This window comes from Prionailurus bengalensis, chromosome B2, assembly GCF_016509475.1.
Source record: "Prionailurus bengalensis isolate Pbe53 chromosome B2, Fcat_Pben_1.1_paternal_pri, whole genome shotgun sequence".
Classification (NCBI taxonomy): Eukaryota; Metazoa; Chordata; class Mammalia; order Carnivora; family Felidae; genus Prionailurus; species Prionailurus bengalensis.
In genome coordinates, this window is record NC_057349.1 from 23585250 (window position 1) to 23599950 (window position 14701).

At 45.3% G+C, this 14701-nt stretch overlaps 1 protein-coding gene and 1 non-coding gene across 5 annotated transcripts in view; one reads left to right on the top strand and one right to left on the bottom strand.

The window, feature by feature from the left end:
• Positions 1–4997, top strand: part of LYRM4 (LYR motif containing 4) — a 172385-nt gene extending 167388 nt beyond the window's left edge. For all 4 annotated transcript variants that reach the window (XR_006298885.1, XM_043590894.1, XM_043590896.1 and 1 more), the window contains one exon: positions 4542–4997. Coding sequence is in view for 3 of the 4 variants with exons in the window: in XM_043590894.1 (XP_043446829.1) it covers positions 4542–4610 (69 nt within the window). In the remaining variant the exon portion in view is untranslated. The remainder of the gene's footprint in view (positions 1–4541) is intronic.
• Positions 4998–8293: 3296 nt separating this feature from the next.
• LOC122490699 lies at positions 8294–8427 on the bottom strand. Its single transcript, XR_006299232.1, has one exon. It is a non-coding gene; the product is annotated as a small nucleolar RNA SNORA70 (small nucleolar RNA).
• Between the last annotated feature and the right edge of the window lie 6274 nt (positions 8428–14701).

Below are 14701 nucleotides of genomic sequence, written 5' to 3' on the forward strand. Positions count from 1 at the left end.
GTGGACGCAGAGCTTTGGTTATAACCAGGGATACTAGACATTGGTATGTTTAGTTGCTGAGTACTTACCGAGCACTTTCTACGTGCTTCGCACTGTCCTAAACTACGCTGTGAAGGCAGCTAAGTCAGAACAAGTAGAACGTGAACCCCTCCTTTCTCCCCATCAGTCATTGATGTTCATGCAGAGGAACTGATACAGGTATACAGATACATGTAGTGAATGTTCCCAGGAGAGAGAGTGAGCCCCTTCTGCAGAGGGGACCCCGGAAAGCTTCAACCATTTGCACAAAGTGTGTGTGTGTGTGTGTGTGGCGGGGGGGGGGGGGGGGGTAGGCTTTTGTATGGTGGACATGGAACAAACCTTTGTTGGTGGAGGAGTCTGAGCAAAGACCCAAAGTGATTTGGAAAACCCAAAGTGTCATGGCAGTCCATGAGAGGCTCAGTGGTACGTAGGAAGGTGGGCAGATACCAGACGACTGTGACTCTCAGACCAAGGGAGCCTGGACAGATGAAAAGATACTAATTGTTATGGTTTCTTAATGTCATTGACGATAAGATCTGATTTCTTTCTTCCACCCCCCGCAAAAACCATGAAAGTGTTGTATCTGGATGGAGTTTGTTTTTTTTTTTTTAATTTTTTTATGTTTTTTAATTTACTTCCAAATTAGTTAGCATATAGTGCAACAGTGATTTCAGGAGCGCTCCTTAGTGCTCCTTACCCATTTAGCCCACCCCCTTTCCCACAACCCCTCCAGTAACCTTCAGTTTGTTCTCCATATTTATGAATCTTCTGTTTTGTCCTCCTCCCTGTTTTTATATTATTTTTGTTTCCCTTCCCTTATGTTCATCTGTTTTGTCTCTTAAAGGCATCATAGGAGTGAAGTCATATGATTTTTGTCTTTCTCTGACTAATTCCGCTTAGCATAATACCCTCCAGTTCCATCCATGTAGTTGCAAATGGCAAGATTTCATTCTTTTTGATTGCTGAGTAATACTCCATTGTATATGTATACTACATCTTCTTTATCCATTCATCCATCGATGGACATTTGGGCTCTTTCCATACATTGACTATTGTTGATAGTGCTGCTGTAAACATGGGGGTGCATGTTCCCCTTCAAAACAGCACACCTGTATCCTGTGGATAAATGCCTGGTAGTGCAATTGCTGGGTCGTAGGGTAGTTCTATTTTTAGTTTTTTGAGGAATCTCCATACTGCTTTCCAGAGTGGCTGCACCAGCTTGCATTCCCATGGATGGAGTTTTTAAAATATAATTCATACTTCTTTCAAAATGGTACATATTTGAAGGTTTGCTTTAATTCAAGTTCCCTAAAACCTGAGCTCTTTGTATCGCCCCTCACTCTTCATTCTGCAGTTTTCTTTGGAGACTTTTATGCGGAGTTGATTACAACTAGGCCACCCCATACCACAGCTGCATTTCTTTCAAGAGAGGACCTGTCCCCCAAAGGTGCCATCCTTTAGATTGGGGGGCGAGGAGAACCAATACTATGTTAACTGTGTCCCTGGAGGCTTAGTTAGGAACACAGGAGAAAGGCCACACAACAGATGTCATAGCCTATCCATCAAGAAGGTGGCTGTTAGCACAGTGTCCACAAAATGAGTTGTGTGGGAGAAGATGTGTTTATTCTGTGGCATGATAAGTGACCTCCTGGATCTTCAGTCTCCACCAAGAAGACCACCTTTTCTTCCAGGTTACCAGAACACATGGCTGAACACTGGGCCCCTCAGGAGCCATCCAGCTGCTCTGAGATGGGTCCTGGAGACCCAGACAAGCATGGCAGTCACAGAGGCTGAGAGGTGGAAGAAACCCATCTGTTTCCACCTCTGTCCAGCATATAAATCCTTCTCCATCCTCACCTCCTCCTTCTTGTAGAGAATTGACCACTTCCCAAGGCAGCCAATTCCATTTTCTGACAGCTCTGTGAAAGAGTTCTTCCTTATGCCATATCATAACTTCTGCCTGCCACTAGAGCCCTGAAAAAAACACTGATAAACTCAGCCAAGCCCTCATGGAACATGGTATTGTAGACACTTCTCTAAGAGGGGTTCCTGTAAACCCTCCCAAGATCAATTAAATATAAAACAAGTTCCCAGGTAACTGAATCATTTGAGCAGTTATATAAAATTATTTTTATTAGACATTCCCCAAAAATGTTTTGTTTTGTTTTGTTTTTCCTTTTTGAGTAATTGGTATTTTAGCCTTTCTTCTGAAAAGCATTGAGGGGCACCTGGCTGGCTCATTTGGTTAACCATCTAAATCTTGACTTCGGTCAAGGTCCTTGCTTGCTCAGGTCTTGATCTCATGGTTTGTGAGTTCAGGCCCTCCATCAGGCTCTGTGCTGAGAGCAAGGAGTCTGCTTAGGATTCTATCTCCCTCTCTCTCTCAGCCCCTTCCCTGCTTGTTCTCTCTCTCTCAAAATAAATAAAAATAAACTTTAAAAATAAAAAGCATTGATAGTGGCCCATTTGTCTGTTGAGGTTAGCAAATGAAAATAAAACCATATAGCAGCCAAAGTGGAGAATGCCTCTCTACCTCCCATCTGGAGTAGGGTAAATATGGCTTCCACTCACCCCACAGCTATCTCAGGTCATCAAGAAGAGAGGCCAGACCAGCCTCTGTGCTCCATTCGTCATGAAATCCCATCCAGCTAATCTCACCCCTCAAGATGGTTTATTGACTGTGTCATTCAGAGTGTGGTCCACAGAATCCCAGGCCCACCCTTTCCTCTTGCATCAGAAGCTATATGTGTTCTTTATATGGACAAAAGGAAGGGAGACTGAAGACACAGGAGCAAAGCTTATCACTGACTTTTGTTAGGAACTGTGCAGAGCACTCATTCCCCACCACCACCACCCCCTCTTTCCCTTTTTTCAGTTGAAGGAATTCATTTGCAGTTAAAATATCTACACAATCATCCTCATCCCCCGAAATCTCCACTCTTATATTTTGGCTTTCTCTTTAAATAATTTGGCTGCTCTGACATCTTCCTTCACTTCCCTCTAGCACCACAATGCTTATGAGCTACTGGTGCTCCCAAGGCCATCAGGATATCTCTCCGCAAGACATAACCAATGGCATGTGAAAATTCAGATGGTCTGTTGGGGTGTCATTGATGAGAAACCACCACTGTACCTTAGTAATGACAATTTAACCATAAATAAGGAGGACATCTTGCCATTCACAACAATATGGGTGGACCTAGAAGGTATAATGCTGAGTTGGATAAGTCAGACTGAGGAGGACAAATACCAACTGATGTCACTCCTATGTGGAGCCTCAACAACAAAACAAATGAATAAACCAACAAAAAGCATAATCAGACCTATAAATACAGAGAACAAACAGATGGTTGCTGGTCGGGGAGGGGATGGGAAGAATGTGTGAAGGACAGTGTGAGATACAGGCTTCCCATTACAGAGTGAATAAGTCATGGGCATAAGAGGCACAGAGTAGGAAATATAATCAGTGTTGTTGTAATAGCGTTGGATGGTAACAGATGGTAGCTACACTTGTGGTGGGCACAGCATAAGATATAGAGAAGTTGAATCACTATGTTGCACACTTGAAACTGCAAGATTGTGTGTCAACTGTACTCAAAAAAATAAAATAAAATAGAATATTAAAGCAAGATGAAAAAAAACACATGAAGATCTAGCTTCTGACCCCTGGCTGCTATAGGTGTCTGCTATAGCCATTGAGAGTTTCCCTCATTTTCTCAGAGAGCAAAGACCCCAAATTACCCATAGATAGTGGCCAATCACTCTAAAATCCCTTCTGCACCAATTCTCTGTTTTCTAAGAAAGTATCACTTAGGAAATGCTTTTGGAGAAAACTCGTGAAAACCCTTTGTTCCAAAGGAAGGACTAGTTATCTGCTGTGGCCCCCAGTTATGGCTGCAGCATCTACCTGGGACAGTGGGAACACCTGGGCATTAACAGAAACACTCACTTTAAGAGGACACTTAGAAAGGGCAGGAAAGACAAGAGACAAGAGGTGAAAGAACATAGACCATGGTCCTCAGCCCCGTCTGGGATAGGCGGTCATATTGCTGGCAGTGCTCTTAACGCAACGCCTATTCTAGCCCAACAAAGACAAGACACATTTCTGTGTTATGCTGAAAGCCTTTCCTTATGGAAGAACCAGTTCTAAAGGAAGGGGGTCCTGTTCAGTGAGGAGCTGCTGTGCACACATCTGGGTGGCTCTCCCTCTGGCCACCAGCCAGGGAACCTGGTGGATGGTCTCAGCCAGCTCAGGACAGCCTGAGAAACAGAGACCACAGCTGATGGTGCCACTTCTAAAGTGAGAACGAATGACTGGATCTCTAACTTGTCCTCACAGTGAGGGACGTGGGAATCAGAGGGCGCAGGGAATTAGCGAAGGCCAACCTAGTGACTACAGTTTGCCCCGCGATGCAGTTTCCCACAAGCAACAGCCCTTTGGTGGCAGACGTTGGCATTTAAAAGGTTAGAAATGCTCTTTCTGACTTTTCACAGCTAACGGAGTCTTTCTTTGCCTTCAGGTCCACATTGGCCAACTGTATTCGACCGACAAGCTTATTATTGAAAATCAAGAGAAACCCAGGACCTAGAGAGTCAGGACCAGCCACCGCTGGCAGCTGTGGACCCCACCTTCAGCATCCATTCTGTGCTTGGGATGCGGGCTCCCAACAGACCACAAGTGGCCTCTTTCTTACATCAGCTTAAAATAGCCTCTTGCTCTGCCCGCCCTGTAAGGAGCTGATAAACTGAGTCTGGTTACCATTCTTCTTTAGCCTTTAGTGAAAAAGGATGGCTGTCTCCTTGGTTCAAGTGTTCAAATGAAGAGCTGGAGTTCGCTCCCAATACTGCTGTGTATTATTGTGTCTCCTCTGCCCACCCCTTTTTGTATCTCATCCCCGCTTGTATAGAGCACCTCCACACTATGTTTCTTGGTTGACAATAAACAGAATTGTCTGCCTAAGTCACCTAACACCAGATACACTCCTCACGATGAATGCATTTCTTCCTGCCAAGGCAGGTCCTGCAGAGGGCGGTGGGGACCCAGAGGGAGGGTCCCAACCTGAGCTGAGCCCTCCCTTAGTGAAGGTCGAAGTCTCAGCACCCAAGATTTGGGGGGGCAGCAGAGAGTAGGACAGGGTCAAAGGGGTGGAGGGCACATCCTGCGGTTTATACCTGGGCCTGATGCAACAGCAAAGGTGGCCCACAGGTGGCCACACACGTGCAAACAAGACACCATCAGCCCCACCTGCGAACTTGTTTCAAATGCAGAATCTCCAGCCCCATCCCAAATCTTCCGAATCAGAATCTTCAATCTAGCACATCTGGATTCCTCCAGCGCACAGGGAGGCTGAGGAAGGGCCACTCGCAGCACCGCTCCTGAAAGCTGGCTTCCAGAAGCATCCAGAAAATTTCTCGGCATCTCCCTCCCCCTCGGATTTTTAGTGAGAGGTGAGGCACGATCATTTATATCTGCATTTTTAAAGATCCCCTAGTGTTTTTAACATTTCTTAGCCAGTTTGGGGAAACTCTGCCTTTTGAGTATGTTGCAGGTAATGGAGATATTTGTGTGCATTTATCCCTGGAAACATATCAGTTCAAAACATAAAAGGCAGGTATTAAGTAACTTTCTTGATTTCCGGGGATTTTATGGGGGACCCAGATACTATCCAAGTGATTTTTCACCTTTGTAAACAACATGAAGTGCGTTCATTACTTAGGTGTTTCGGTTTGGAACAGACTCATATAAATATTTACGGATCACAGAATCGCTGTGACGGTGTCACTGACCCTGCCACTGACCCACTGCCCCATCACTTTAATTCTTACAGTCATGTGAGTCAAACAGGAACAGTCTAGATCCACATCCTCTTGCATGGGAAAAGATCATGTCTGCCCTTCTCACCCACAGATTGCAGATTTTGTGGTAACAGTGGATTCAAAATAGATTAACAGTGTGCTCGTTCTGATGGGCAGTACATCTTGTGACTTCAGAAAGCTTTTGCCCATGGATAGTCTTGTACACCTGCACCTTGGTGGGTCTGGGATCTATCACCGGCCCAGCAGTGTTAGGGCTGCAGCATGGAGCAGAGGGTGAATGTAGGTGATGTGGGTAATGTCCTTTCCCCCTTCCGCTGACTGTCCTCGAGCAGAGTCCCCCAGCCCTGGGATGTGCAGCTCTGGATCAGTTTTTCCACTCTGCATCAGTAGAAAATATAGTCATTCAGCAACAATTGCACCCAACAATGGGGGTAGCTAATGGATGTCACCTCTGATTTATACTTAATTAATTAAAGCAGCTGCTACTTGGAATCCTAAGTCTAGAGTTGAACCTCTCCTCTAGAAGTGTCAAGTTACCAGTAGGGTATCAGCTCCATAGGAGACTTCCCCCAGATTTTAGTCACAGACACAGTGGACCAAGCAAACTTAACTTTGTTCTACAGGCCTTAACAGCAGGTCCCTTTTGTGTTAATTAAAGCTCATGAATGCCTTTGAACATGCCAAGCCTTAAAAATAGGGCTAATTTTTATAACTCAGATAATACTAACTATGCATTAGGAATATATGGAAAGACTTGAAAGAATTGTGTCACACACAATCCACAGACGGTTCTTGAACCTGTACTTCAGGTACAGGTAAGGCAGGCAGAGCCTTACACTAGTCAGTCCCCAAATCAGAGGACCCAGGGTTGACTCTAGAGCTTTGACTAAAGGGACATGCCCATGGTTGTGATCTCTGAAAGAGTTCAGCGTTCCACGTGCTTGACTGGGTCCCACATCACACTCAGCCTCACGGACCTCTAGTGTGCTCAGCTGTTCCAAAAGAGGAATTCAGGCTGGGGTCTGGAGATCACTTTCCAGTGTCTGCATTTAGCAAATGGGAAATGCCACTATGAGTTAACTTCTCCTGAGGTGAAACCATTGGCCAAACACGGCTATTTTCTAGACCTTCAGAGAGAACACTTGGCTGGTCTGGCTCTCATGCTTTAATATCCAGGAAACCTCGTATGACCTAGTGCATGGCTATGTTGTTCTGATGGCTGTTATTCTCTGGACTGTGAAACTAAAAGGAGATCATGGATTTGACGTAGCTGACTTCACCTTCTACTCTGCCCTGCCACCAACAGCAGTTACCTTTTTAACTCCCTTCGTCCATAGCCTCACCCACCATCTCCAGCCCCAAATACAACCAAGTAGTGCAATCCAGCATTCAGGAGCACAGGGAACAGGCTGGGGTGAGTCTACAGAGAAGATAAAGTGTCACAGTTGGCTGGCGGTAGAGCCTACCTGGTCCGACCCCCAAATCTGCAGGTGTGAAAAACAAGATCTCTATCATCCCGGCTCATTGGCAGACCTTTCCCACCCACCCCTTTTGCTGATCTTTTCGTTCATTCAGCACTGCCTGCGAGCTGGCGGTGCAGGTGCCAGGGGGAGACCAGTGAACTTGACACGGCCCCTGACCTCACAGAGCTTGCAGTCCAGGGGGCAAATTGAATGAGAAAGGACCAGTCTGAGGAATGTTACAAAGGGTGACATAGAGGTACTCTAGGAGCTGATGGGGTGTATCTGGAAAGCCCTCCCTGAGGTCAGGGGGATTTAAATTTAAGATTAAATGAGGAGTTGGCTGGACAAAGGATGTGGAGAGGAGCTCTCTAGGCGGGAGGAACAGCATATGCAAAGCCCTGAATCAAGGCAGGAAAGTGCTATGCAAGGAACCAAAGGAAGCCCAGGATGGCCAACAGGCAAAGATGAGTCAAAAGGCAGGAACCTCTCTGCTGAAGGCTGTGGGAGCCTTGGCCTGAGGCTTTAAGAAGCTACTGAAGTTTTTCAGCAGGATGATATTTGTATTTGTGTTTTTGGACAGGAAGTAGGATTTATTGGTGGGCATGGAAAGGGATGGGCGGTGCCAAGGTTCTCATGAGTGCAGAGCCCACCATTTGTCCAAGGGGCCATAATTAGGGATGTGTTTGATGATCCCTATCTGGGATGAGCCACTTTTCCGCCACCATTTCTTCAAATTCATCCACATTAAACTTAGTAAAGCCCCACTTCTTGGAAATGTGGATCTTCTGGCAGCCAGGGAACTTGAACCTGGCCTTACATAGGGCCTCAATCACGTGCTTCTTGTTCTGCAACCTGCTATACATGGACATGATGACTCAGCCAACGATGGCCCTGGCCTTTGTGCCCTGGGCCTTTCCAAAGTTACCCTGCATACCTGTCTGGAGCCTGGATTGGAGATAGCATGAGGTCGGACATCAATGTCCACTGGAAAGGGCTGTCCCCAAGGCCCCTTAGGGCAACCCATACAATCAACAGGCTTCATACACTACCAAGGAGGCTACTGTGTGCGGCCATTGCATACTGGGCCCCTGTGGGGAAAGAGCACAGTGGGCTTAATTGGCTGCAGATGATGTTTGTATTTCTAAAAGGTAACATTGTTATAAGGGGACTAGACTGGGAGAGATGCAGTGAGACCAACTTTTTTGGGGGGTGGGGGAAAGGTTAGATTGAACACTAATCCAGGAAAGAGATGGTAGTGACTTGACCTAGGACGGTGACAGTTGCAAAGTAGAGTCAACATCACCCTGAGAAGAACTTGCTTCGGCTCGGCTGCTCTCCCAAGGAGGTGGGAGACACGTGGAGCAGAGACGCCCAGCTGAGCCTCCCAGCCAGGTCTTGCTTAGATCAGTCAGCTGCAGCCAACCCTCAGGTATGTGATACATAAATTATTGTTTAAGGCACTGTGTCTTGGGTAGTTATGGAGCAATGACAAACTACTACAGAGAGCTAGCTAGTATAATAGTTGCACTTTAACAGGGCCACATAGCAAATCAGAAGGTAGGTAGACAAACTTGGTAAAAACTGTGCATCTCCCATGTAGAGTCATTTCCACAAATACCTACAGAGTATAGGTGTCACGTCTCCCAACTACTGGACCCCATCAGTGTGTACATTAAGAACAGAACAAGACCAAAAAAAGAAAACAGAGTCAACAAGACTTGGTAATTGAATGTGAAGTGGAGACAGGGTGTCCGGGGAGTCCAGGAGGGCTCCCAGGTTTGGGGCCTGAGTGACTGAACAGATGTTGGACACCTGCTAAGACAAGACAGGAGTGGGCACTATCTAAAGCTTTCTCCTCCTGCCAGGTTCAAACAGCTTCAAGTTCAAACAAAAAGCTAGCAACTACAAATGTATCTTTTACTTCCAAAGGTTGAAAATATTATTTCGGGTTTTTTTTTTTCAAACAAAACAAAATCCACTGGAAGAAAACAATTTAAAAGACCCTAATGAAGAGATTTTATCCATAGTCTCTGTAGATTAAATATACTCCTTCCACAAGGAAAGCCTATAGATAAATATTACCACTGGGGACAGGAGGAGTAGGGAGAAATGTTTCTATATTTTGCAAAGGGTGATATAAGATCAAAAGAAAAGGCTAAGGAAGGTTGGTCTACATATTCTAAGAATATGGTACTTAAAAAGGCAACTAGGGGCAACTGGGTGGCTCAGTTGGTTAAGCGTCCGACTTCGGCTCAGGGCATGATCTCACGGTCTGTGAGTTTGAGCCCTGCATCAGGCGCTGTGCTGACAGCTCAGAGCCTGGAGCCTGCTTTGGATTCTATGTTTCCTTCTGTCTCTGCCCCTCCCCCACTTGTGTTCTGTCTCTCTCTATCAAAAATAAATAAATGTAAAAAAAAAAACTTTTTAAATAAAAGTATGCAACTAAAGTGCACAGTAAAATATCAGCAAGTATACAGAAAGAACACAAATACATTTCATAACAGAATGAGCTGCTTTTGTTTGTTAAGTACTTCATACAAACTGTTAGTAGCTTTCTAGATTAAAGGATATCACAGTTACTGAGGCCAGGCTATAAATATAGCAGCAGCTGAAGAAATGATAAGCACTCAAAACACAGGAGAAAGCATTTCCTACACCAAGAATGATGTTCTCTGAGTTGGCCACCCTTCTTCCGGACCTACCCACAGTACCAAACAAGAAGTTCTTTGGTAAACATACAGAACCCAGATGACCAATTCTCGACTGAAGACAACCATGTGGACTGAAGAACATTTTCACAATTCAACCCGTTAAACTGTGCCATTGGCTTCAGTGGCCCAGTGTGTGATTCACATGCCACGAGAAGCGGCCACAGTTTCTAGATCGTTGGAACAGACACATCTGGGGAGGTCATGCAGATGAGGGTGGGGAAGCCTGTGCAGATGTTTGTTATGAACCAAAGAAACAGCCCACAGGAACATGTGCTCTGCACATCCCAGGTCAGCAGACGCCTCATCAATAATCTAGTATTTGCTAATTGTCACAAAAGGATCTAGAAAAAAGCTGGAACTTGGTAGAGAAAGCAATGATTTGTGTATGCTGCAGCAGGCTTTTCCTATGACAGTTTGCCCATCGCCTGGATGGACAGTGGCTCACCTCGCCTCTGAGAACAAATAAGATTGTTGCTTTTCAATCTTTCTGCGGCCCTTCTTTGTACTTCAGAGAACCATTCGTGAAAATTGCTTCTCATGTTGAGATCCCATTTGAGGAGTGAGATAGATACTCTGGCTCTTGCTCAAGGGCAAAGTTTTAAGTCCAAAGACCCAGAAGGAGAACTCGCAGAAATGAATCTGACTGTGCTCTTTACCTCGGGGGACCACAGACACCACAATGGTGACAGAAATCTTGCCGTCTTGACATTTGACCACACAATCATTGACACCAATAAAGCTGGAATTGCACTTGTTGGTGTCTTTCTGAACCGATTGGTCTCAGACTCAACACACCTGTGCTGACCATTGTGGCCATGTCGATCATTAAACATTCTGGTTGCTTCTCCCAGAGAAGTTAAGTTTCTGGGGATCAGGAGGCCCAGCAGGAAGACAGCTTCCTACTCCAGTGATAACTGTTCTTAGAATGTTCAATGGTACTAAACCCTTTTTTTTCATCATCCCCAAAGTTACTTTATTTACTTTGTCTGAGAGTATCACTGAAATGGCTGTCAATTAAATATCACTAAAACATTCTGATAGAACTTCCCATCAGTTACCAAGTGACTTCATCTGTCTTCAACACAGAGACAGTTTAATAACAATATAATTGGTTTGGTTTTTAAAGGAATATTTAACCTAGGTACATCTATGTGAAATACACAGCACACATAGGATATAGGATCAAGGAATACAACTAATGCCACGTGTCTTGTCAAGATTTGCCATGTTTACTCTCCCACTCATGCTTCAAACATGTAACGTATTTAGGACTACTAATTTGCCAAATTTTAGCATGTATTTTCACTTTAAAACCACATCTTGGTGGGGCGCCTGGGTGGCGCAGTCGGTTAAGCGTCCGACTTCAGCCAGGTCACGATCTCGCGGTCCGTGAGTTCGAGCCCCGCGTCAGGCTCTGGGCTGATGGCTCGGAGCCTGGAGCCTGTTTCCAATTCTGTGTCTCCCTCTCTCTCTGCCCCTCCCCCGTTCATGCTCTGTCTCTCTCTGTCCCAAAAATAAATAAGCATTGAAAAAAAAAATTTTTTTTTTTAAAAAACCACATCTTGGGGTGCCTGGGTGGTTCGATGGGTTGAGCATCCAACTCTTGATTTCAGCTCAGGTCATAATCCCAGAATCATGGGATTGAGTCCTGCATTGGGTTCTGCACTGAGCATGGAGCCTGCTTAAGATTCTCTCTCTCACACTGCTCCTCTCCTTTGCTTACATTCTGTCTCTCTAATCTAAAAATACTTTAAAATTTAAAAAAAAGTTGTTAATGTTTATTTTTGAGAGAGAGAGCATGAGAAGGAGAGGGGCAGACACACACACACTCACACACACACACACACACACACACACACACACAATCCAAAGTAGGGTCCAAGCTCTGAGGTGTCAACACAGAGCCTGACTCGGGGCTTGAACTCACCAACTGCAAGATCATTACCTGAACTGAAGTTGGATGCTGAACCAACTGAGCCACCCAGATGACCCTTTTAAAAATGTTTTTCAATTAAAAACAATTTTTTTAATAAAAGCACATCTTTGTGGAACTCTGTAAATAGAAGCTTGTTCAAAGGGGGGAAATGATAGTAACTCAGACTGTAAAAAAATAAAACAATTCTTTAAAAAAAAAAATTGGAAGACAGAGGCACCTGGATGGCTCAGTCAGTTAAGCATCTGACTTCAGCTCAGGTCATGATCTCATGGTTCGTCAGTTCAAGCCCCTCATCAGGCTCTCTGTTGTCAGCACAGAGCCTGCTTCGGATTCTCTGTCCCCCCCTCTCTCTCTCTGCCTCTCCCCAGTATGCACTTTCTCTCTTTCACAAAAATAAACATAAAAAAAAAAAAAAAGCATTGGAAGACAGGAATACTGAGCAATAGGAGGAATGAGGATGGTGGAAACAAACCAGTCACGGGGGCCAGACAGTCTGAGCGCCAAGGATGCCACCCGTACAAAGGGCTGTGCCTCCAACTGGGCCGCTAACTGACTTTGCAGTGTTGCCTAAGTCCCCTCAACTTGGGCCTTGGCTCCTTCTGGGCAATGTGGGATAGTCAAATCCCAGGACCCCTAACAACATTTTTAGCTGTAAAAGCTTGCAATTCCAGTTAAATTTAAAGGAAGGAAATAAACCATCCTAGAGACCCTCTGAATGTTCACTTTTGAAATAATTAGCAGGATATCTTCAGGACCAGTCCCCCAAGGTGGATGGAGGTTTGGTGCTATTTGGGTGGGCCATAGTTTTTAGCCCAGCCTGTGGCCCATGAGAATGTGAATTTGGGGTTAAACTGGGCAGTGAAGCCAGTTGGGCTGTCTGCAAAGGCACGGGGAAGTCCTGGAGGCAGTCCTGGCCCCTCAGAATCCAACCCGGCCTCTAGTCCAGTGTCTGACCAAACAAGTGGGTTTCCAGTTTTTTTCTGAAATGAAAACTTTCTTGAGGATGCCCGGCTGGCTCAGAGCCTACTTTAATACATACATACATACATACATACATACATACATACCTTTTCTCCCTGGCTTCTGGCTTTTGAGATTGCTAAAGGAAAATTGGACACAGCTGAAAAAGAAAGAGGCCATCCTTCTCTTGCTTACCCAGCAATAACTTTTGCTTTGCATGTTTTCCCAACAGACATGTAGTTAAAAACCAAAGCTCTGAATGTACTCAAGCAAGAATGAACGCTTTGGGGTAGAGGCAGGTTGTGGGCCAACATGAGCCAGGGGTTCCTGCCCCTGAGAATTGTTTGAGGACCCCCGCTAAACACATGTAGAACAACTAGAAAATGACGGAATGCTGAGACTGGCTATGAGAGCAAGAGAACAGCATGGACCAGAGGGAACTCCAGGGTCCCAGGGCTTGAATAAGCCTCAGAGTGGGAGTGCAGTGTCAGGACAGGGAAGAGGTGGGGCATTCTCACGGGAGCACTGCACAAGGCAGGCACACTGAGTCCACACTGGATAAGGGAGCAAATCCTGGTTCCTTACGGGCTTAGGAATGATAAAGGCAGGCCCACAAGGTCGCCCCAACCTGTAGACCAACCAGAAAGCTCCTCATTCTTCCCTCTTCCAGCTCTGCCTCTTCCTGGCAGTGAGATCCCAGGTAAGTAGCTTCTCTAAACTTGATTCCCTGTCTATGAAATGGGTCTAACTGCCTACCTACCTTACAGGGTAGGGTTACTGTAAGAATTGTAAATGTATCCTGCACATAAAATTCTTCTACCGTATTTGATCTAGAATAAGCAAGCAATAACTGTAAGGTGCTTTATCATTCATTTAGAAACTGTATCAGACACATTAGGAGATGCAGAAATGAACCAGATGTGGATTCTTCCCTTTACTACCCTTAACGACAGCAAATTTAGCACTGTACTCAAGACAGGTAAATAGCTTTACAAAGTCTAAGATGATAAGTTACCTGAGAGGGTCCAGGTAAAGTAGGGCTACAAGCGAGGAGGGAGGTAAGATACAAATAGAGGGAGAGATTATTTCTGCCTGAACTGTAAATTCTAGGCTAAGGAGTCTGAGTTTTATTTGTTGGGAAAGGAGGCCCTTAAGCAGGAGAATGGTGGTAAACAGCAGATTAACTTCATAGTGACAGTGACACAAAGGATGCCCCTGAGGGGAGACAGCCAGGAAATTGTTGCAGTAACTTAGATGCAAACAGTCTAAAGCTGGGTTGGGGTTGGCAGTGGTGTGGATTGGATATAGAGGCAAGAACAAATCCAGAAGGTATTTGCAAATGACAGATTTGGTGAGAGACTGGATATGTAAAATAAAGAACGGGAGTGATGCAGAGATAACTTGAATGCTTGCTCCTAAAAAACTGGTAAGGCAGGGTTGCCTCTCACTGAAATAAAATACAGGGCAACGATACATCTCCCTGAAGGCAAACACACGTCCATATACATATACCTCACTGCACTGCTGTATGTCCACAGTTCACATTGCTGGGTGTATTATTCGCAGTAGAGACACTTCAGGCTATCTTCCTGTCTCCTGAGACCCCAACAGGAGTCAGGAGCTCTTGACAACCATTTTGCATCATAATCTTACCCCACCAGGAGTGAGAGTTCTATCTTTCTGGGCTATGTGCTGGAGCTCACGAGGAACAGGCTTGGGAGGTACACCTTCCATCTGTCATGCAGACAGAAGATAGGATATCTAGTCTGCAGGAAAGATGAATGGAACAGGAA